The 22,538-nt window shown below is 46.8% G+C and overlaps 1 protein-coding gene across 2 annotated transcripts in view; it reads right to left on the bottom strand.

Moving 5' to 3' along the window:
* The window catches only part of Slc28a3 (solute carrier family 28 member 3), a 52,388-nt gene that overhangs the window by 25,421 nt on the left and 4,429 nt on the right, over window positions 1-22,538 (bottom strand). For both annotated transcript variants that reach the window (XM_039095316.2, NM_080908.2), the window contains exons 2-4: window positions 4,933-5,022; window positions 3,433-3,518; window positions 1,200-1,291 (exon numbers count right to left, since the gene is read on the bottom strand). In XM_039095316.2, coding sequence (XP_038951244.1) covers window positions 1,200-1,291; window positions 3,433-3,518; window positions 4,933-5,022 — 268 coding nt within the window. The remainder of the gene's footprint in view (window positions 1-1,199; window positions 1,292-3,432; window positions 3,519-4,932; window positions 5,023-22,538) is intronic.

Raw genomic sequence — 22,538 nt, 5'->3', positions numbered from 1 at the left:
GGAAGAAAGGCTTCTTACTCTACAAAGTTAGCAAACTGTAGCCTACAGGATAAGTTACTAGGGAGGTGTGCAGCTCATTGCATTGGCTTGTGTGTACGTGTGTCCTCCATTCAAGTAGAATTGCAACACGGACACACCTTTCTACTTACACACTATCTGTGATTGTATTTCTGTTACAGTGGCAACATTGACAATCCAGTAGGGCCAGCCCTGAGACACCGTGGCCTCCTAGAGGGAAGATGGCCAGCCTCGATGTCGCTTTTCCAGCTGTTGAGCATCAACAGCACTCTTGGCTTTGGCAACGCCGCCTTCTTACTCAAAGGTCGATGGGCTTGAGTGGGAAGGTTCACATTTTACAGCCAATGTTTATTTTGTTTTGTTTTTGTTTTCATACAATGGGTTTTGAAGCCCTTTGCTTTGAGAAGACAGAGAAAAAAAAATCGGGGTACATTCTCATGTGCCTGTAGGCTAAAGTCTGGGCCAGAAGGTCCAGGTCTTACCCTGTATTCACTCCCACAACTAATGTTTGTTTGTGTTTAACTTTGTGTCATTGGGAAGTCTGCCAGTTGCCCAAGGAAGCTGGATTTGCATCAGCCAAGGTGTTTTCTTCCCACGAGCCCCACGAGTAGGGTGATGGTATGGTTTGAATGTGTCCCTCTGAAGTTTGTGTTTTGGAAACTTAATCCCCACATTCATATTGTGATAGGAGCAGAGGTGGGGCTTTGAGGAAATAATTGTGATTGGATGAGGTCCTGAGGTCGGGGCCGCCATGATGTTACTAGTGGCTTCATAAAAGGATAAAGACATGGGTTAGCCTGGGTTATTTAGTGCTTCAAAGACCCCTCTCTGTGTTTTGACGGAGTAGAGGGCCTTTGACAATGGTCTTGGTCTTAGACGTACCCTGTTCCAGGGCCTGAGTAAACATCTGTGACTGAGCCTGCAGTATTCATTTACAGCAACAGAAAATGAATGAAGACAGTAAGTGACTTTAAAAAAATGGCTGGTTGGTCTCATAAACAAGGCAGGGAAAAATAGGCTTGTTAGGTTTTCCCTCCAGGGCTTTTTGATGGACTCCACCGCTGCTCCGGGTGAGTCTGTGAGATCCAGGGGAAGGGGAGATTTTTTTCCTTCCACAGAAAGTAACTCTTAAAAGACCCCAAGGAAAGGCAACAGTCTTCCCACTCCCCTTTGGTATTTACCTGTCAGTAAAACTGCCCAGATGGTGTGCTGGAGAATGACTCTGTGCTTTCTACAAAACTCACAAACCGTATCATACTTCCTTTCCAAGAACCTGCAACACAAAAGCAAACAGGTTACAGAGTTGGATACCCCAACATGAAGTACCTGGCGTGTGAGGCCGCAGCTAGGCCATGTAAAGAAGCAACAAACAGGTTTCTGAAGCCATGTCCCCGAGCAGAAATGGGACGTTCATTTTAGCCGGACACTGGTCATAACTTGGACTGGCCAGCGAATGAGTGTGCCAAGGCCTGAGGGAGAGAACAGTGACTAACCAATCAACCACAGGAAGGGTAGAGCTTCTGAGTGGAAGGCCCCAGGGTATACAATACCCTGTTACCATGGGAAACGTTCTTGACCGAGAGGATGCGTGAGAATCTAAAACTCCACCCTAGGAGATATCAGGGGAATCGCTACGAGGTAAAGACTAAGTTTCTTGGGGTCTAATTCAGGAGAAGGAAAGCCAATAGCCCATGATCCTCAGTTGAGGAGGAGACACTGGTTTCGTTAAAGCAGCCATGGTAAAGAACCACTGGTCTAGACCCCCGTCTGCTGTGCACTGGCTCCTACAACTCTTACCCTACAGCAGCAGAGAAAGTGTGTAATTCATCACGGCAGTCTGGCCCTGTGAGGCAGAGTCTCGGCATAGACTTGCTTTGTTTGGTTGTCCGGGCTGAACAACCCACGGGTGATCGCGTCAGTGCCGTGACCATTAGTGAAACCTCGGGGCCCATGGTGCCTCCAGAGACCTTCTCAGCCCTGGGTCAGAGCCTCATAAATGAAGTGTGGAACCTGGCAAATGTTCTTGGTGGTACTCAGATGTCAAGACTCTCAACCCCAACTCTGTTTTATTTTTAAAGATTTATCTATTTTTATGTGAGTCCACTGTTGCTCTATTAGGACGCACTGGAAGAGGGCATCAGATCCCATCACAAATGGTTGTGAGCCACCATTTGGATACTGGGACTTCAACTCAGGACCTCTGGAAGAGCAGTCGGTGCTCTTAACCACTGAGCCATCTCTCCAGCCACCACCCCCCCCCCCATTCTAATTTTTAAGAGACGTTATTCTGATGCCTAAGAATAAAAGTTCTTCAGGGACTGGGGCTGCTCGGCGAGGAGCTCACACCACTCCTGAAGGGCACCTGGGTGAGCTTCCTGGCACCCACATGGTGGCCCCTGATCATTTAATAGTCCCAGCTCTGGGGATCTGACACCCTCTTCTGGCCTCCACTCGCACCAGGTACATATGTGGTACACAGACAGACATGCAGGTAAAACACACATACACTAAAAAAAATATAGATACACCTTTGAAAAGTTCTTTAGAGATATAGAAATTTAAGTAAAAACATTTACATAGGAATTTAGAAAATGCACATGTATATTACGATACGGTATCGGCATGAAATTCCAGGCTCTCAAGTAGACTGCCTTTCATTTCACTCACCCCATACCCAGATAGCAATATTGCTTCAACCAGGCATGGTGACTCACACTTACAGCCTCAGCGTTTGAGAGCAGGCAAGAAGAGAATGGTAAAGGCATGTTCAAAGTCAGCCTGGGCTGGAGAACAAACCCTGTCAAACACACACCTGCCCACTTTCCTGTCTTAGGGATGGTAAGAACTTGGACTAATTCAAGGCTATAGTATAATAAAGGCGACAGTTTATAAAATTTTTATCATGCCTCCTTGTTTTGTATTTATGTGTGTGAACACGTGTGCCACCAAACAAATGGGGACGTCAGAGGACAGCTTTCAATAGGATGCGCAAGTCTGTCCTGGGGATAGAAGTCAGATCATCATGCTGGGCAGCCGTCTCCCTGGACCAGTTTTCTGAGATTTAATGTAGATTTTGAGAAATCAATTGGTATGGGGAAGATAAATTGACTCCTCATGTATGGATTGGAGCCATTAGTAGGTAATTTATACCTTTAATGAGAAGACTGTCCTGAGTGTAAAAGTAGATTCGAGGTTCTGAGAGCAACATTGTTTCTAATTGACTGCATCCATTACCCTAAATGGCCATTGCTTTTTCCAAGGGGTGCTGGCTGGGTGGGAGGTGATGGGGGTGGTGACAGTTTCTAAGGAAGCGTAGTAAAACTGAGGAGTGGAAGAGAATAAAACAAAAAGACAAAATGCAGGATAACCCACACGCGGGGTAGGGTGGCTGTACGGCTGGCCTAAGAACTGTACCCTTTCTGACGTTCATCTTCGCTCTCTTCCTCTGTGCCTTCTTTGGGTCCTAGAGGCTCCTGCTCAATCGTGATCTGCCTGTCGTCCTGGAGATCAAACATTGGAGCAAAGGCAATGAGAACCCGGGTGTTAGGAACTCTGGACTCCTTTGCTCAGAGTTCAGGCAAGGAATGTTCAACATTCTCTCTTAAATTATTATGCAAGCAACAGGTCATCCGTTTTCTACTGGATGGACGGTTCTTTTTCTTTTACAACTAAATTTGGGGCCATATTTATGTTCTCCTTTCTCCCTTTGGCATTCCCGATCACCACTTTTTTTGGGGGGGGGTTGCATTTTTTTTTTAAATGTTTGCATTTCTGATATTTTGTTCCAGTTTCTGCAGCAATCACTCAACACCAGACACCAGCTCTGCTTTTTTTGGCGGGGGGAGGGCTAAATGAAGTTCACAGCAAGGGCTGTATTGTCCTCCCTTTACCTGGAACCTGCCCATTTCCAGAGCCTGAAACCAAACGGAGGCTTGGCTTGCAGATGTAAGCTCATACTTCAAGAGCTGACAGACTCCATAGGGACTCACGCCCTCTCGCCTGGGAGCACTGCCCTTGCCCTGATGACTTAAGTGTCTGAATCAGAGTCACTTTTCATGGGCAATTTTTTTTCTGGGACCAGTATGAGCTTCCTCCCAAATATCCATGACCTATCCTGTTTCCAGAACAGCTCCCCCTCTCAATCCTGCAATTCCTCAGCTGGTGAAGCTGCCATCATACGTCACTGGGGAGTGTTCAGGTACACGTGGGCTCTGAACACACCCGGAGCTCGGCTTCTAGTCTCTGACATATGCAAAATGACCCTTGATCCTCTGGGCTTAAAACATCTGATCCCCAAAGATACCAAGGATGCGGGCCCCATAGCGCGTCAAAGACAGACACTATTTATTCTGCCTTTCGTCACCCGTGTATTCCACAGTGGTCCTCAAGAACTAGAGAGGCTTGAACCATGGGGAAAGAGGCTGAGTCCAAGGCCCAGCACCACAGTCCCTCCCTCCCTCCTTCCCTCCCTCCCTCCCTCTCTTGCACTCTCTCTCTTTCTCTGGCAAGCCCATTCCTTCACCAGCATTAGAGCCTACATCTTCAGGATTCCAGCAAACACTGCAGCTAAGGTCCCCTAAAGGATTCAGGCTTGATGGGACCAAGGGCGGGGCGCCTGGCTTGCCTCTTTCACTGGTGTATTTGGTCTTTGACACCAGGCTAGCCCTGACTCCTGCCTCTGCCCCTGAGTCGCTGGGGCTACAAGGATGAAGGTCCACGCTTGCCTACAGCTAGACCTTTTGCCTTGAGATGATTTCCCTTTCTTGGAAGTCTGGGGCTGCTCTGCAGAAGTGAAACTTCATCGGTAGGGTACGTGAGTTTTCTTTCTGGCTCTGCCTTAGACACACTAACCACACAGGCAGCGCAGTTTCTCCATGGTAGCAGGTCCCGGATCATCCTCCACACCTGCCCTACCTGTTTGGCCCGTCCTTGCTCCCCACTCTGTACAACTCTGCTCCTGACTGTGCTGTTTCCTGGAGCGTTCTGCTCTTCCAGGTCTTCATCCTAGGAAAAAAAAGCAGAGTGAAAAACACGACGTCAGGGCCCTACACAAGTGTCCTTCTGCAAAGATTCCTGGAAGGGTCCTGAAGAGCTGCAGAAGCAGAGCCTCTGCATTCAGAGGAGGCACCGGGTTCAAAGAACTGACAGGGACTCACCGGCCCAAGGAAACATGATTCTTGCTTTGTTTTGCTCTGATGTGAACAATGCAGACTGAGGAAGAACAGCCATTTCCCACCTTAGGGAAATATACGCAGCCGTACCAGGTTGTGGTCCTAACATTTCAGCTGGGCAGGTCAGTCACCCCTCAGGAAGGCAGACCTATCCACCTTTAAGCCATGCCCAGTCGATAGAAGGAATAATTATCCCTTTAATGAGATAGTGTGCCTGTCCTTCCTAGGATTCCTGGCCCTAGCGCCAGCGTGCACAGAGCTCCCGCCGCAGCTTCTGAATAAATTTGAGAAGCAAAACCTTGGTTTTTCTTTCCATCCTTTTTTTGGTGTGTGTGCGTGTGTGTGCTTCTGCCTATGTTTCCCTAACATGTCTAGCTTCTTTCTCTGAAGTTCCCTTCTGGCAGAGTGGCTGTTTGCCCAAATGCTGCTCACCTTAAAGATGCCAGGGCTGCTGCTTTTCTTTCTTTCGGGTAGATGCTGCGATTTACAGTTGGCTGCCCTGGGGTTTTAATTTTAAATTCTAATAAAATCATCCTTGTGGGTCTGTTCTTAAGTCAGTATCTCTCTCTCTCTCCTTTCTCCCTCTCCCTCCTTCCATTTTTCCTTCCTCCTTCCTTTCCCTCCTTTCCCCTCTTCCTCCTCCTTTTTCCTTCTCCTGTTTTTTTTTTTTTTTTTTTTTTTTTTTTTTTTTTTTTTTTTTGAAGCCTGTACTCACTATGTGGCCCTGGCTGGTCTTGAACAGAGATCTGACAGCCTCTGTCTCCTGAGTCCCGGATTGAGGTGTGCACCACCGTCCCATCTTTGAATTCTTGTAAGGAGACTAAGACCACAAGAGGGCACCCCAATTTCCCTGTAACACGTGGTACCTCTGATGGGGCTCCCCAGAATTCCTGGTAGTGGTATGGGAGGAAATGTATGATTATACAGAGAACGGAAAGCGGGCAAAACCGTGGCTGTGGTACTCAGTAGCCCTGAGGACTCCACTTCTCTCCTGCGTTCATGGATTTTCCTTAACGCTAAACTGAAAACAACAGGGCTCGGGAAGCTGAATTACATGAGTGAATAAGCCAGGGTCCCTGATTACACGTGCGACCCTCAGCAGGTCATATCACCCCGAACTTAAGGCGTCTTATTCACACAGCAGTGTGTTCTTCCGGGCTGTCTGCAGAACCCTCAAGTTTTCTCATTGGCCGAGCGAGCCTAAGTTTTCCGTTTTAAGCCGCAGCCTTCTGTTGCCCCCTGCTGGCAGCATCTGAAACCTTTGCTGCAGATATAAGACGGGTTTTCAGCCAGCGAACATGGAAAGTGTTGTTGTATTTGGGGGTGGAGTGCACGCTGTTTTGCATGCTCACAGAGGAACCCTGGACGTCTCCCCCCCACCCCCCGCGTTCTCAATTGTTTTGTCCAGTGGCCTTGCAGCTTGGGCACAGAAATAGGAGTTATGGTGGGTGTGGGTAGGTGGCTGTGGGTGGGTGGGTGGTAACCAGCTTTTCTCTTTCTCTGTAGGTTGGAACCATGGGTCTGTAAAAGAAGTTTCAAGGGCTGGAGAGATGGCTCAGCGGTTCAGAGCACTGACTGCTCTTCCAGAGGTCCTGAGTTCAACTACCAGCAACCACATGGTGGCTCCCAACCATCTGTAATGGGATCCGATGCCCTCTTCTGGTGTGTCTGAAGACAGTGACAGTGTGCTCACATACATAAAATAAATAATCCTTTAGGAAAAAAAAAAGAAGCTTCTAACCACTTATTAGCCAACATTGTTCTACTTACTATGTCGATTACTGACACCTCTCTACCTATCACCTTTAAATTTTTAAAAATAATATTATTTATATATATTACACCGTAGTTGTCTTCAGTCAGTGCTCTTAACCACTGAGTCATCTCTCCAGCCCTGTACCTAATATCTAGAACCTCGCCAATCGCCGACTGAGTGGGGGAGTTGTGGGGACCTAAAACACTCATATGCATAAAAATAAATAAAACTTAAAAAGATGTTAAAAACATTTCTGGGCTGGAGAGATGGCTCAGCGGTTAAGAGCACCGACTGCTCCTCCAGAGGTCTTGAGTTCAATTCCCAGCAACCACATGGTGGCTCACACCCATCTGAGATGAAGTCTGGTGCCCTCTTCTGCTGTGCAGGCAGAACACTGTATAAATAATATAAATAAGTCTGTTAAGAAAAAAAAAGCTGAGAACGAATGAATGCACATGAACTAGTGCTCAACAGTTTCTAGTTCTTCCACTTGAATTAATTCAAGAGAATCCCTAAAGGCCAATCTAAAAAAAAAAAATTAAAAAAAACATTTCTAATAGAGTGCACATACATCTTATTAACAGTTAAAAATAAAATAAAACCCCGAGGTCAGGGAAGGTTAATGCATTGTGGGAATTCTCTCCTCTTGGTCCCTGGGAGTGTAATGAGCTGTGTCTATACTGAAGTCTTTCCCTCCCATCTGCTTCATGCATCTGTAAATTAAGAAATAGTTATATTTTTAAAAAATCCCAGCTGAGGGGCAGAGACAGATGGATTTCTGTGAGTTCAAGGCCAGCTTGGTCTATCAAGTAAGTTCCAAGACGGCCAGGGCTACATAGCTAAATCCTATTTGAAACATCCATTTATGTGTTGTGTATTTTATGTGTGGGTGCTTCCCCTACGTGTATATATGTCTGCAGTTCCCATGGAGGCCAGAGGAGGGCACCAGATCCCCAGCGCTCTTAACCTCTGAGCCATCTACGGAACAATTATAAGCGGACAAATCTGTGAGCACAGGAGCCCCTTCACTTTAGTTGCACATTGGGAAGTCTTGGGTTTGCCTCTGGAGCCATCCATACTATGGTCTGGAAGTCTACATTGTGATCATTTAGATTCTTTTTTTTTTTTTTTTCTTTTTTTCGGAGCTGGGGACCGAACCCAGGGCCTTGTGCTCGCTAGGCAAGCGCTCTACCGCTGAGCTAAATCCCCAACCCGATCATTTAGATTCTTAAACAGGAAGCGAGTGGTTTGGACATTGTGCTTGGCTGTCTAAAATCCTATTTCGTGGTTTCTCTAACAGGGTTGCTTTTTCCCACTGGGATTCGTAAGTCCTGGTTATATGCGCACTGTACACTTGGGGGCTCCACTCTACCCGAGCTGTTGGGACGGCGGCGCAGCTGAGGTGACTCCACTCCCCACCCCGCCCCCGCCCCCGCCCCTCCAGCTCCACTTTGATTTCAGCGGGCTCTTGGAGCAGAACCTGCTTAGGAATTAACACACTAAATGGGCAGTTAGCCAGGCCTTGTAGACTGCGCCCTCACCAGCGTTCCAGCTCCCACGTATAATATGTAAAGATGGAGACCTCAGGGGAAGCTTTCATCTTTGGTCAAAAGAATGGGGATGGGGGCAAAAGAAATGGCTCAGTGGTGAAGAACACTGGCTGTTCTTGCAGAGAACTGGGTTCAGTTCCCAGCACCCACACGGCGCCTCACAACTGTCTATAATCCAGTTCCAAGGGATCTGATGCTCTCTACTGGATCTCATCAACACCCGGCAAGCATGAGTGCAAAGACAAACAAGAAGGCAAACGTTCACACACACTAAATTAAGCTGAATTAACTATGTTTATAAACAAGGAAGTTATAAACAAGGAATCTGGCCTCAGTGAAGAACCAACATACTGATCTGCCTTAAAGGTAAAGATGTCAGATACTGTGATCCTCTCCCACCCAACTGCCTCTGCCCATCACCTTGCTAGAACACTCCAACGATGTATTTGGAAAGTGTGTTGATTTATGACTGCGTTTGCTTTGCTACTACAGAAACTTCAGGAAGCTGTTACAGAGTTTGGGGTAACTTAAATCTCTGTCCCCTATTTGTCTCCGGAATAAACCACCCCTCCCCCTTTTCCGTGAGAGCTGGCTTGCTTGCTTGTTTGTTTTCCCCTCCCTTCAGCCTGAGTTATTCCAGACGCCACTGCCGCGGTAAACAAATGCACACAGGCACTGGAGAATCTGGTAACTGCAAGAAACCAAAGAAACATAACCAAGCCTCGTGTGGTGTCAGCCTGACAGGAGCTGGCATTGCCTAGCAGGTGAGCTTCCAGGGAGAGCTGTGAAGGTGACGCTGACCAGGTGAGCTGAGGTGGGAAGAGCCACAGTAAGAGAGGGCAGCGCTGCCCTCCGAAGTTCGAGAGAGGAAGAAGTGAGCCTGGCATTGCTTCAAGCCTTTGCTGCCTTGACGCTTGATGTTACCCCACTGGGAGTCCCCGGGTTAAGTCCTCTCTTCCCTAAACCGCTTAAAAAAAAAAAAAAAAAAAAGTACAGGGTCTCTATGTCGCTCTGACTGTCCTAGAACTGAACGTGTAGACCAGACTGGCCTTGAGCTCAGACCTCCCTGTAGGGATTAAAGGCGTGTGCCACCAATAGGCCTAAAATGCGTTTGTCAAGAGTATTCTACCAAGGAATTAGTGTAGAAGACATCTCCGGACTCTTGAAAAAAAAAAAAAAAACAAACAAACCGCGAACAACCCACTTGACGCTGTTGAACTGAGGTGTGCTGTTACTTTTCTGGTGACTAAGGAGAAATCAGCCACTCTTGTGAACCCAAAAGGAACTCCAGACTGACCGACTAGGGCAAGGTTAGACGTGATGGTTGTGGGCATGCACATGTTCCGGTGGGAGTGCGGTTTCCAGCATGTGGAAGTGGTTAACGACAAAGGCCAGACTCTGGTCAGGGCCCTTTACGCCTTAGACCTTTGTCTTGACCTATGAGGAACGGTAGTCTCTCTGCACATTTTCCCACAGGAAGAGACTCAACAACCACTAACGTGACGTCTAAGAGCTGACAGCACAGAGGAGGCAGACTCCTGAACAGCCAGAGAGCTAATTTTCTCTAGTAAACCCTTCCACTGCCCCCTAGAGGTCTCCACCTAGCTTCTCCGCCCAGAGCTGACTTAGACCCTTGGCGAACGTGTGGGGGTGGGGGGTGAGGGGGCGGGGAAGGCAGCCAAGTCCACTTGGTCATAGGAGGAGCCGGACTTAAGTAACTGTGGGTTAGCACATCCTCCTACCCTTTCCTGCTTTTTGCAATGTCCACACCTCTGACTGGGCCGGAACCTCTCCCTGTTTCCTCATTCTTCCTCAGAAGGCCCACTCTCCTCTGGAGAAACTGAAGCTAATTACGGAGTGAAATCTGTCTGCACTGATTTTCCTGATATCAGTGTCTTGACTCGTTCTTTCTGGGAAAAAATATCCAACGCTCTGAATTCAGACTCTATGGACCACTTCTGAGATGTCATCCAGACGTCGCTGAGGCTAAAGTTGTACGGACGCAGAATCCTCCATTCAGTCACGGTGTAGACCACTAACTTGTCTTAAATTCTTTTTTTAAATACAGGGCAATTATGAAAGACGATAACCATGATTCAGATGATAGAATAGGGTGAGTGTAGATGAAGAGGCAGTCTACTTTAACAAGGAAAAGCAAACTCAGCTAGCTGATCGCTTTTGCTACTTTTCAGTTGGCAAGTATGTATCGGTCATACGGATTTGGGAGCAGCAAGAGATTTTAACCTTCAGAAATAAAAGATTTGTACCAGTGTCTGTGCTGGGGCTGTCTGTAATGCCCAGCACAAGACTATAATTTCAAACCCAAACAAATCTTCACACAGAAGCTCATGTGCTGTGTTAATATCCTAAGCAATATAGAATTATGTATGAGATACCACTGTGGACGAAGAAGAGACGCACAAGGTGAATGTCACATTCAAAGTATGTCAAAAGCACACACGAGTGTCTTATAGCACTGTCTGCTGATGAATACATGGTCCCTCCTTTCCAATTATCTTAAAACCTGCTGTTTCTCTTGCCAGATAATGCATTCAATAACGCCCATTAGCAAATGATTTGCAACTTTTACTACGTGTTAAAGATATATTTAATTCTCTTCCATTTAATTAGTGTGTAAATGATTCCCTTTCAAACTTAAGGATGCATACTGCAACCCTTGAGAATTTTATCTACAGATTCATGTGCCCATGTTAGCTGCTTTAGCTTCAAGAATTAAAATAAGGAAGAAATGGCTTAGCGGTTCAGAGGACCTACTGCTCATGCAGAGGGCCTAAGCCAGGCCCCAGCACCCACGGGATGGCTCATGGGTGTCTGTAACTTTGGTTCCAGGGTAGCTGATGCCTTTTTCTGGACTCCTCGGGTAGTACATATACTCAGTACACATACATGCAGGCAAAGACACTCAATGCAAACAAAATAAACAGGGCTCAATGGTTAAGAGCACTGATTGCTTTTCAAGAGGTCCTGAGTTCAAATCCCAGCAACCACATGGTGGCTCACAACCATCTGTAATGGGGTCTGGCGCCCTCTTCTGGTGTGTCTGAAGACAGTGACAATGTACTTATATAGAATAAATAAATAAATCTTTAAAAAATATATTTTAAAAGCTTAAAAATTATTTTCAGAGAGGAATGAGATTGGTTTGTAAACAACCACCTTATATTTTAAATCTGTAAAAAAAAACCTATCATGTTATTAGAACATTTTGAAATAAGGTAAGGCCTATATTTTTCCAAGTTCATATATGGAGAATGGAGAACATAGAACCATAATTCTACAATAAATCAGTTCAGTTTTTTTTTTAAAGAGCAAACAATGAGCTTTTGGGTTCACTTGTACATTTATAAATGGGAAAATTTACAATGCAGACTTCACACATTAATACAACTTAATGGCTGGGTCTGGTGGCACATGCCTTCAATGCCAGGACTCAGGAAACAAACAGGTAGACGCCAGCTTAGTCTACATAGTGAGTTCCAGGACAGCCAGAGCTGCATAGATAAGCCAAACAAACAAACAAACAAAACCAAAAAAAAAAAAAAACCAACAGAAAACAGAAAACAAAACCAAACAAACCAAACAACCAACTGAAAACCAAAACCAAACCAAGCAACATCATGCCCAGCTAGGAGGGTAGCGGAGAGGGTCAGTAGAGCCCTTGCTGATCTTGCAAAGGACCCAACCTCCATTCCAAGCTCGCACACCGTGGCTCACTAACACCTGTAATTCAAGAGGACCTGATGTCCTCTTCTGGCCAGTGTGGGCACCTGCACTCCTGTGATGCAGGCCCACACAAACACACATAAGCCATAGGAATAAAAAGTTAAACACAGCCGGCCCTGGTGAAACACATTTTTAACCCCAGTACTCAGAAACAGGTGGCTTTTTAGACCATTCAGGTCTATGTAATGGGTTCCAGGTCAGTCAGGGCTATATGGTGAGACCTTGTCTCGAAAAATTAAAAATAAATAAATAAATAAAGAAATAAATAAATAAAAGGACCTGTATTGGGTTAGAGAGATGGCTCAGCGGTTAAGAGCACTGACTGCTCTTCCAGAGGTCCTGAGTTCAAATCCCAGCAACCACATGGTGGCTCACAACCATCTGTAATGGGATCTGGTGCCCTCTTCTGGTGTGTCTGAGGAGAGCAAGAGTGTACTTATATTAAATAAATAAATAAATCTTAAAAAAAAAAAAAGAGCCTGTGTTTACCTTATAAGGCAAGCGTATTAGTAAGGATTACTGTTGATGTGATGAAACAGTATGAAATAATGTAGGGAGGAAAGGTCTATTTGGCCTACACTTCTACATCAGGGCACGAATTCAAGCAGGGCAGGAGCTGACGCAGAGGCCGTGGAGGGGTGCTGCTCACTGGTTAGCTCCCATGGCTTGCTCAACCTGCTTTCTTGTGGAACTCAGAACTACCAGCCCGGGTGTGGCTCTGCTCACAATAGGCTCAGCTTTGTCCCCAGTCACTAATTAAGAAAATGCCCTAGGGGAGCAGTCTCCTGGAGGCAGTTGCTCAATTGAGGCTCCCTCCTCTCAGGTGCTGTGTCAGGTCCACTCAGACTAGGCTGGCAGCCGGGCTGTCAAGAAAAGCGGCATTGTGTGGCACAGTGTTGCCATTGAATACCTTACCTTGCAGATTCATTGTTATTCTGTAAAGTCTGATGTTACAGAAAGATACAAATACGTTAGTCTGTTTCTTACAACGTTAGTCTGTTCCTTCCCTAGTATGCTCACTGACAACAATCCCCTGCCTCCTCCTCTCAAGTGCTAAGACAACGGTGCGTAGCCATGCCTGGCTCTCCCATTCTTCTAAGGTTGGTTGACTTTTGTGCTCCCCAATAATTTGTGTTGTATATGATGACTTCTGCCTGGTTCTGATTTCCTGTATGATTTAGCCTGTGTGATGTAAAGGTAGATAGTCCCGTCAGAAGGTCTAAGATGCATCAGAAGGGAGAGGACCAGAGAAGTCTCCAAGCACCAGGCAGCTGATCCTGAGAGCAGGTGTGTGGCCAGGCCTCTCTCTCAGGCAAGCCCCGGTGTGATTCTCCACGTGTAACTGATGAACCTCTTCTCCATGGTCTGGATAAGTGCACCAACTTCGCTGCAGTCTGAGTGCATGCCTCGGAGTTCATGTGCTAGAAGCTCAATCCTCAATGCATAGAGCCGAGAGCTGGGCCCTTTAGGAGATGGTCAGGGCTCCACTGATAAATGATTACGCCCTTATTGCCAGAGTGGGCTCTTTACCGAGAGAGTGGCTTGGTAATTATCGTTTGCTTTCTGTGGCTGTGATAAAACACTGAAAGCAACTTGGGGGGTGGGGTGGGGAGTTATTTGGCTTATATGTCTTGATTGCACAGAGTCCATCACGGAGGGAGGTCGAAGCACAATCTCACGACAAGAACTGATGTAGAAACCACAGAAGATCTATGCTCGCTTGCCATGGCTTGTCCAGCCTACTTTCTTATTCCGCCTGCCTAGGGGTAGCACCACCTACAGTGGACTGGGCCCTCTGACATCAATCATTAGTCAAGGTAAGTGTCCCCCAGACTTGCCTGAAGGGCAATCTAACTCCTCAGTGAAGAGTCTCCCTTCCCAGGTGACTTTCACTGGTGACAAGTGGACAAAACATTAGACAAGCATAACCATGACTCTGAGGGGTGCTCTCTTGTTCTCTCCCCCTACCCCTGTCACAGATTTCTGAGCCTCCAGAACTGTGAGGAAATTTCTTCTTTTCCTTTTAGCCTGCTCTCTGTTACTTTATTATTTTAACCCAATCTCTGTTGTTTTGGTATAGCAGGAGATAGGTGTGCAGCCTTCCTCCTGTGCACCTTCAATATTACCACTGTTATTAGCTCTTTTTATCCTGGTAGCCAGTCAGTTTTCCTCACTGAGGAAGTCAGCCTTTTCTTTGAGCTCACTGCTTTTACATCTATTTCCTGAGTTTCAATGTTTTTCTGTGTCCCTAAATCCAGTTTTTGTCATACAAGGCCCTAGTCCTCTTTAAAATGTCCTTGTCCCCTTCCTCTGTCTGCGTGATGGCTATCACAGTTCGAGTGTTTCCTCCTGGCTTCAGACTGCCTCCTCCCTTTACTGTGCTTCTCTAGGGCCCTTTTTCCTCAGCCCTGAATGTTCTGGAAGTGTCCTGAGTTTTCTCATTCATCCTTCCAACAACTAATAACTGTACACCCGTGGGAGAGGCACCTGTGGATAGGTGAAGGAATGGCGTATGTGGCTCCTATGGCATAAGGTTCTGGCACCAGAAATCAGATATTTGATTGCTTAATTATAGTTGTGACGACAACTGTCAAGACATTCAAGGTGCCTGTTCATTTCTCCCTCTTCTTTCTCATGGTGCTGGGATCAAACCCAGGGCACTGTACTTGCGAAGCAAGTGTCCCCACCAGTGAGCTATGTCCCTAACCTCAAGATGCCATGTCATACGCTACTTGGAATGAACTTGACTGTATCTGTAATTTCAAAAGCATAACTTGCTTATCACGCGGAACAGGCACCAGCAAATCACCAAATGCTGGGGAGAGAGAGAAAGTAAACAAGGACTTCTGCGCAACTACAGGTGAGTTTTCATGTTTATAATTGTCCTTTTGGTCTGCCACACCCAATCATGGTGGGAAGTCTTTTCTCTTTAAGGCTCCTGATAATGTTTGTGATTAGGAATGCTTATATGTCCTCTAATTCTCTCCCTCCCTCCCTCCCTCCCTCCCTCCCTCCCTCCCTCCCTCCCTCCTTTCTCTCTCTCTTTCTTTCTTTCTTTCTTTCTTTCTTTCTTTCTTTCTTTCTTTCTTTCTTTCTTTCGAAACAGAATCTTATGCCATAGCCCAGGGTTTCGACCTTCCTGGCAGTAGAGAAGATATTTTAAAGAGAGACACTTCTGCTATCAGACTATCTAATAGAATTCAAAATACTCCAGGAATCTCATGCTGGGGGCAGGGAAGCCTGCCGCTAGCCAGAGTGGGAAGAGATTGCACACAGTTCTGACAATAGATCATCATGCTTAACTGACCAGAGCAGACAGAGGGAAGGTCAAGGACGAGTGATGGGCAGGAACACGTCGTGGCCAGGATCACTTAATTACACAACCCCCACCCTTTGCTTAGACCTGCACCTCATATGGAGGGCCTTGAAGATGACCGGCTCCCTCTTCTTTCCAATAAGTCTCCTTTCTCTGCTTGTCACCAAATGGTGACTGGTGTACTGGGGACAGGAGGCTGAATCGTAACTTGTCGGGCCGGGCAAAGTCCAGGTTAGACCTTAAAAACTCCTGTAACAGGATGGGCCACGGACACACCATTTCCCAATCTCTGCCTTCCAGGTGCTGGAGCCCCAGGTATACACTGCCTTCGTAATGCCTTAGTGATTTGCCCCAGTGAGAGACGGGAATAAGATATCATGGGTGAAGTGCGGATGGGTACGGGGAGTGCCAAGAGACAGCGGCAGTCATCACAGACGCTCTCAGTCTGCAACTTCTCTCAAAAAATTACGGGTGCTTCTGTAATGATTAACATATGATTATCACAATTTGGCTTGAGGCCAGATTTGTCTATATAGTGAGTTCGAGACCAGCCAGGGCTACATAGCAGAGAGTCTCTCTTTCTTTGTCTCTGTCTGTCTGTCTCTGTCTGTCCATCTGTCTGTCTCTGTCTTTCCTCTCTCCCTATCCTCCTTCACTCCTCTTTCAAAAACAAATAACAAACACACGTCATAAGTTGGGGGCCTACCTGCATTGCATATTCAGTGGCATTGAACTCAAGTTACATCTGGAACATAGTTCTTTTGTGGGGGGTTTCTAAATTAACTTGTAAATCAGGTACTCACACATCAAAGGGCTGCTGGTTAAATAGATACAGACTAAACAGAAACACATACAACACACTTATATACCATAAGCATTTTAAGAAAAACATTTGCCTAAATAATAAGTAGGTAGAAACGAGTGTGCCACAGTTTGCTTCAGATGTCAACTTGACACACCTGGGAAAAGGGGATTTCAACAAATTTTCAGTCAAAATTCTCTCTCCCTGGGTAATGCTAGCACTCAGGAGGCTGGGGCAGGAGGATTGTACATTCAAGGCCTGCGCTGTTGCCGCATTAAGACCTGGTTTCCCATAAAAAGGGGAAGGCTAAGGACAGATCTTAGTGGTGGAGCATTTGTGAGAGCCTGGACCCGAAGCTCGGGATTTCGGGGAGTCACGTGGGGGAGCGTGGGGCCTGGGGCAGCATCTTCCTGGCCTCACATCAGTGGACCCCAGTGTTTGATACAAGAGGCACATAACTTCACACTTAGACTTCTGACTTATTTTATTCTGATCCCAAACAGCGCGTACTAAGTGGTGTGAGATCATTGCTGATGTCTGCGCTTTCCACGCACTGCCCATGTGCACTGTGGCAAGAAGCGGGGCCTCTGGGGGCTCCAGCTTTGGGGCCTGGTGTCTGCAGAGGTCAGATATTCTGGAAAGGGAACGTTGAATGTGAGCTTCCCTGTGCCTGCTGAAAACTGAACACGCCTCTCCTGCCAGAGCCACGAGTGCTCTTAAGCCACCGAGCCATCTCTCCAGCCCTCACCTGTTTGCTTTTTCCCTGAGAATTTTTTATTTTTAATTGGTATGTGTGTGGGTCTGCCTGTGGGGATGTGCATATCAGTGTGGGTGCCAAGGGAGACTAGCAGCCTTGGATATCCTGGCACTGGAGGTTAATGTGACCCTGGTCCTCCTCTGGAGGAATAGTTCCTGCTCCTCTTAACTGCTGAGACATCTTTTGGATGAGACTCAAGTAGAGAAGTTAGGAAAACTTGTTTGAGTGGTGTGTATGTGCATGTGTGTGTGTGTGTGTGTGTGTGTGTGTGTGTCTGCATATGTGTGTGCATGCTTGTGCTATGTACATGTGCCTGTGTGCATGTGTGCAGATACATGGTACATGCCTGTGTGTGTGTCTGTGTATGTGTGTGCATGCATATGCACCTGTGTACATGTGTGTATAGTACATATGTGCGTATATGTGTGTGTATCTTCATGCATGCACTCATGTATGTGCACACATGCGTGTGCGTGTGTACTTGTGTATGTGTTTGTAGGTTGCAGATCCACATATCCTGACTCAAGTCTGCCTGTACGACCTCTGCTTTTCCTACCTTACCTAGAGTGTGGCTTTTCTCTTTCCCATTTGTGGTGCCTCCTGTTCCAGATTTATCACTGTCTTCCCATTGGCAAGAGGCCGCTTGTTCAAGCCGAGGTCTCTGCCACATGGGGTACAGTCAGTACCTGGAGGCAGGCTTTCCTGCCCCCTGGGCTGCCCTGGCTTGCTCTCCCAGATCTTTCTCCTCTTCTCTGACGTGAGGGAGGGCCTGTGCTTTGCATGGGGAATGAGGAATTGGCCAGATGGGCCAAGAGGAAGCAGGATGACTCTCATCGCTCCATTCTTCCCAGCTGGATCCGTTACAGGTCACCAAGGACCCCCTCCCCTTTTTGTCCCCTTTGCTTTGCCTGTACAGGCCAGTGACTTGGTGAGATCTTTTTTCTTTTCAAAGCCTACAAACCAGGTCGGGGGGGATCTCTAACTTCCTCTTTCCCAGTGTCCCTGACACAATCAGGTTTGATAGAAACTCTGAATTTGGTTACCTTAGTTAGAGATGTTTAAGTTGGGTGTTGTGGTGCTTGCCTTTAAGTCTGGCAGGTTGCGTGTGTGTGTGTGTGTGTGTGTGTGTGTGTGTGTGTGTGTGTACGCGCGCGCGCGCGCGCGCGTGTGTGTTGGGGTGGGCGGGTGGTGTAGCCAGGAGACAGAGGCAGACAGATCTCTGGGTTCAAGGTCAGCCTGGTCTACAGAGCTAGTCCTAAGACAACTAGACCACACACAGAGAGAAACCTTTGAAGTGTTGTAAAGCTCACAAAACTCTAAAATGATAAAGCTGACAGGTAGGACACTGAAGGAAGCTTGGGGGTTGGGTGGTGTATTGGGTCACAACCCACAGCTCCTGTGGCTTTGCTATTCTCCCAAAAATGGGGAGGTAAGGCTAATGTGTGACGTCACAGATTTGCCCATCTTGGCCCCCTTTGGGCTGTGACGACACCTTCTCGTGGCATAAAGAGCTCACCTCAGATCAGCAGGCTGCTTTCTGACCATACTTCATGGAGAATTCATGCCATTACCTTATATCCAACTATCCCCAGGCTTGCTAGTTTATTCTAGCATGTTCTTGAGTACACAGAATATGGAAATCCAATTTTAACTGTTTCACTGGTTTTAGAACTATGGGGCCAGGATCTTGTAGTGAGCAGACAGCCCTGAGATACGTCGGGGGCCATGGGTTGCATTGTGTCTGCCTCCCTTGTCTACCCTGTCCATCTCCAGCATCTCGCTCCTCCTACCTTCCCATTCCAGTGCTGATTCTTCATAAAACACAACATAGAGGGGCTGGAGAGATGGCTCAGCGGTTAAGAGCCCTGACTGCTCTTCCAGAGGTCCTGAGTTCAATTCCCAGCAACCACATGGAGGCTCACAACCATTTGTAGTAAGATCTGATGCCTTCTTCTGGTGTGTCTGAAGATTTACAGTGAACATTATATGTAATTAATAAGTAAATCTTAAAACCCCAGATACAACATAGAAAATAGCTTGGCAGTAACTCCCCCTGTCTAGCCTGGGATGGTATCTCAGCATAGTTTGTGCACTGAATAGAAGAATTAAAGTGTATATAAAATGTTCACTTGGCACAGGTGGAAAGCAACTCCCTGATTTCCCCCAGGCAAGGTGAGGGTACCTTCTATGCCAGGAATAGATTTTTGTACACATGGAGTGGTACTAATTTGTCACTGTTTGATGACAATCAAACAGTGGCCTTCTGTTTGTGGCTCTTGGTCTAATGGCTGGCACAGCGTCAGGGCTCGGTAAACGTCTGCTGAATCTGTAGGCCACACTTTAAGTCAGTAAGCTTTGGCTCTCGGAAGCAAAGTAAAAGAACAAAGGTTTGAGGGCTGGAGAGTGGCTCGGCTAAGAGCAAGAGCGGTTCTCATAGAGGCCTGGAGTTTCCTTCCTAGCATCCATGTGACGGCCCAGCCTGCCTCCATGTTAAAGTGAAGAGCTGTCTCGTTGTAAGACCGCAGTAAGTTCTTTTTTGTTTGCTGCACAATTCCAGTTGAAGGCACTTTCAACTGTTGCTGGAATTTGACTTGCTCCCTGCTGTATAAAGTTTGACTCACACAACCTTGATTGTATCCTACCCTGATAAGCGTTTCTTCCAAGGAATCTTGAGATATCTTGAGACCTTCTGACAAGAGGATCTGCCTGCTGTGTGCTTCTGTACAATATACTTGCCAAGTCCTTGTGTCACCGGACTCCTTCGAAAACCCCCAGCTTGCATTTTTCCCTCTATAAAAAGAGGCTCTCTTAAATCCTGCCTTGGAGAGTCAGTTAAGACATGGACAATCTTGTGAAAATACTTTCTCCCTCAGCCACAAAGAGAAGCTGGGAGACGAGCAGCCATGGAGGGAGCTTCTCCAAACAAGTGCCACTCTTTAATCTGTTTGTCGCAGGTTCAAGGCCTACTGGAGCTACAAAGGAAGCCCCTGTCTCAAAGACAAAACCAAAATAAACAAACAAACAAAAAACTCCTAATTACGAGTATGTGAGTAATTAGTTTTCAGAAACTGCCACATTATAGTTTTGAAAGCTCAACTTCAAATAAAAAAATCGTGAGACACACAAATGGATGTGATAGCTCACACTGAGGAAAGGAGCAATGGGCAGAAATGCCCGGAAGGACTCGATGTCGGGACTTAGTCGGCAAACACGTTATAGTATCTAATTTAAATGTGTTCAGAAGGCTGAAGGAAACCAAGCCTTTAAAAGCCTGGCCTCTCTGCTAGAATATTCTCCAGAGAATACTGAGAGGCAGCTTCAGAGCTCAGCGGGTAGAGCATTTCCTCAGCAGGCTCAAGCCCTGCTCCAGCTCCAGCAACCCATAAAACAGATGTGACCGCCGTGCCAGTAATTCCAGCACAGGGCAGGATTCAGGGACCCGGCTGAGACAGGGGATTCAAGGCCACCCTCAGCTGCATGGCAAATTCAAAGGCGGCTTGGGCTATGTGAGACCCTGTCTCCTCAAAAGGGGGAGAAGGAACTATCTAGAAATGTATGGCTGGCCACGATGACACATGCCTTTAGTCTCAGGATATGGAGATGGAGGTAGAGGTAGGTGGGTTTCTGAGTTCGAGGCCAGCTTAATGCACATCCTGAATTTCAGACTGGACAGGGCATCATAGTGACACTCTGTTCTGGCTAGATTTATGGTGACTTGGTACAAGCTAGAGTCGCAGAGGAAAGGGCCTCAATTGAGAAAATGCCTCCATAAAAATCAGGCTTCGGTAAGCCTGGAGGACATTTTCTTAATTAGTGATTGATGTGGGAGGGCCCAGCCGTTGTCAGTGGGGACATCCCTGGGCTGGTGGTCCTGGGTTGTATAAGAAAGCAGGCTGAGCAAGTCATGAGGAACAAGCCAGTAAGCAGCACCCCTCCATGGCCTCTGCATCATCTCCTGCTTCCTGACCTGCTTGAGTTCCAGTCCTGACTTTCCTCAGTGATGAACAGTGTAAGCTGAACAAACCCTTTCCTCCCTGAGTTGCTTCTTGGCCACGATGTTTTATCATAGCAATAGTAACCCTAAGTAAGACACTGTCTTAAAATAAGTTAAAAATAAATACATACAACTTACAAGATAAAGCTAACGTAGTGGCTGGAGGGAAATTCAGAGTGTGTAATTGCTTATATCACAAGGAAAAAGATCTTAAGTCACGGGCTGGAGAGATGGCTCAGCAGTTAAGAGCACTGTCTGCTCTTCCAGAGGATCAGGTTGGACTCCCAGCACCCACCTGGCGGTTCCCACTTCCAGGGGGTCTGACACTCTCTTCTGTCCTTGGAGGACCGCAGGGGAGTACATGGTGTAGACATACATGCAAGCGTTCGCATAAAATAAAAATAAGTCATAAAAAGATCTTTGCTCTGTGACCTAACCTTTCACAGAAACTAGGAAAAGAACAGGAAACTGAATCGATGAACAAAGGATGCTTAGGAGGGAAGGGATAGAGTCCGCTGGCAATGCCTTACGCGCTCTAGCACACGCAAGGTCCTGGGTGACACAGAAGCAGAGAAATCCAAGAGCAGAACAAAGACAGAAGAGAGAAGCTAGAAGCTAGAGTACATCAGCGAAACCAAATGGCGGCATTTTCAGAAGAACAAACTGGGCAACTGTTTAATTGTCTGACAAAGAAAAACAGAAAGAAAAAAAAAGAGGTACCTAGACTTAGAAATCCAAGTGTGGGCGTCAGGAGGACATAGAAACATTGTGCCAAGGGAAGAGGTGACCAATGGGGTTGACGTGGACACCCTGCCCCGAGTTCTCTGCTTAGGGCCTAATCCCTGAGGATCAGGAGGCTCTTCTCTGAAGTAATCACTTTAGGAGTGTTTGAACCGAGGACTAAGCCCGAGAGCTCCTCCTGAGGGCATCACGGATGTGATTCTGGTTTTAGTCCAGTGGGCTCTTTCCCTCCAGACGTAAGTTGGCGAAGGTGCACTCAGGCCCATTTTAGGAAACAGTAGGCACTTAATAAAAACCTTTTTTTTTTTTTTTTTTTTTGGTTCTTTTTTTCGGAGCTGGGGACTGAACCCAGGGCCTTGCGCTTCCTAGGTAAGCGCTCTACCACTGAGCTAAATCCCCAGCCCCAATAAAAACCTTTCTTTACCAAAACAAACAACCAGACAGGAAGATGAGAGAGAACAAGTTGACATATTATAGCGGCAGGGAACTGGGGAAGGGGGTGCTGGGTTTGGATATGATCAAGAGACGTTATGTGTATGTATGAAAAAGATTGAATAAAGATATTAATAAACTGTCCCTTAGTGGAAGTCATTGGGCAGAGGCAGGAGGATCCCTGAGTTCTAAGGCTAGCCTGGTCTACAAACTAAGTTCCAGAAGGACAGCCAGGGCTACAGAGAGAAACCCCTATC

This window comes from Rattus norvegicus, chromosome 17 (genome assembly GCF_036323735.1).
Source record: "Rattus norvegicus strain BN/NHsdMcwi chromosome 17, GRCr8, whole genome shotgun sequence".
Lineage (NCBI taxonomy): Eukaryota > Metazoa > Chordata > Mammalia > Rodentia > Muridae > Rattus > Rattus norvegicus.
The sequence above is the reverse complement of the archived record's forward strand: the minus strand, read 5'-3'. Positions and strand labels throughout refer to the sequence as shown.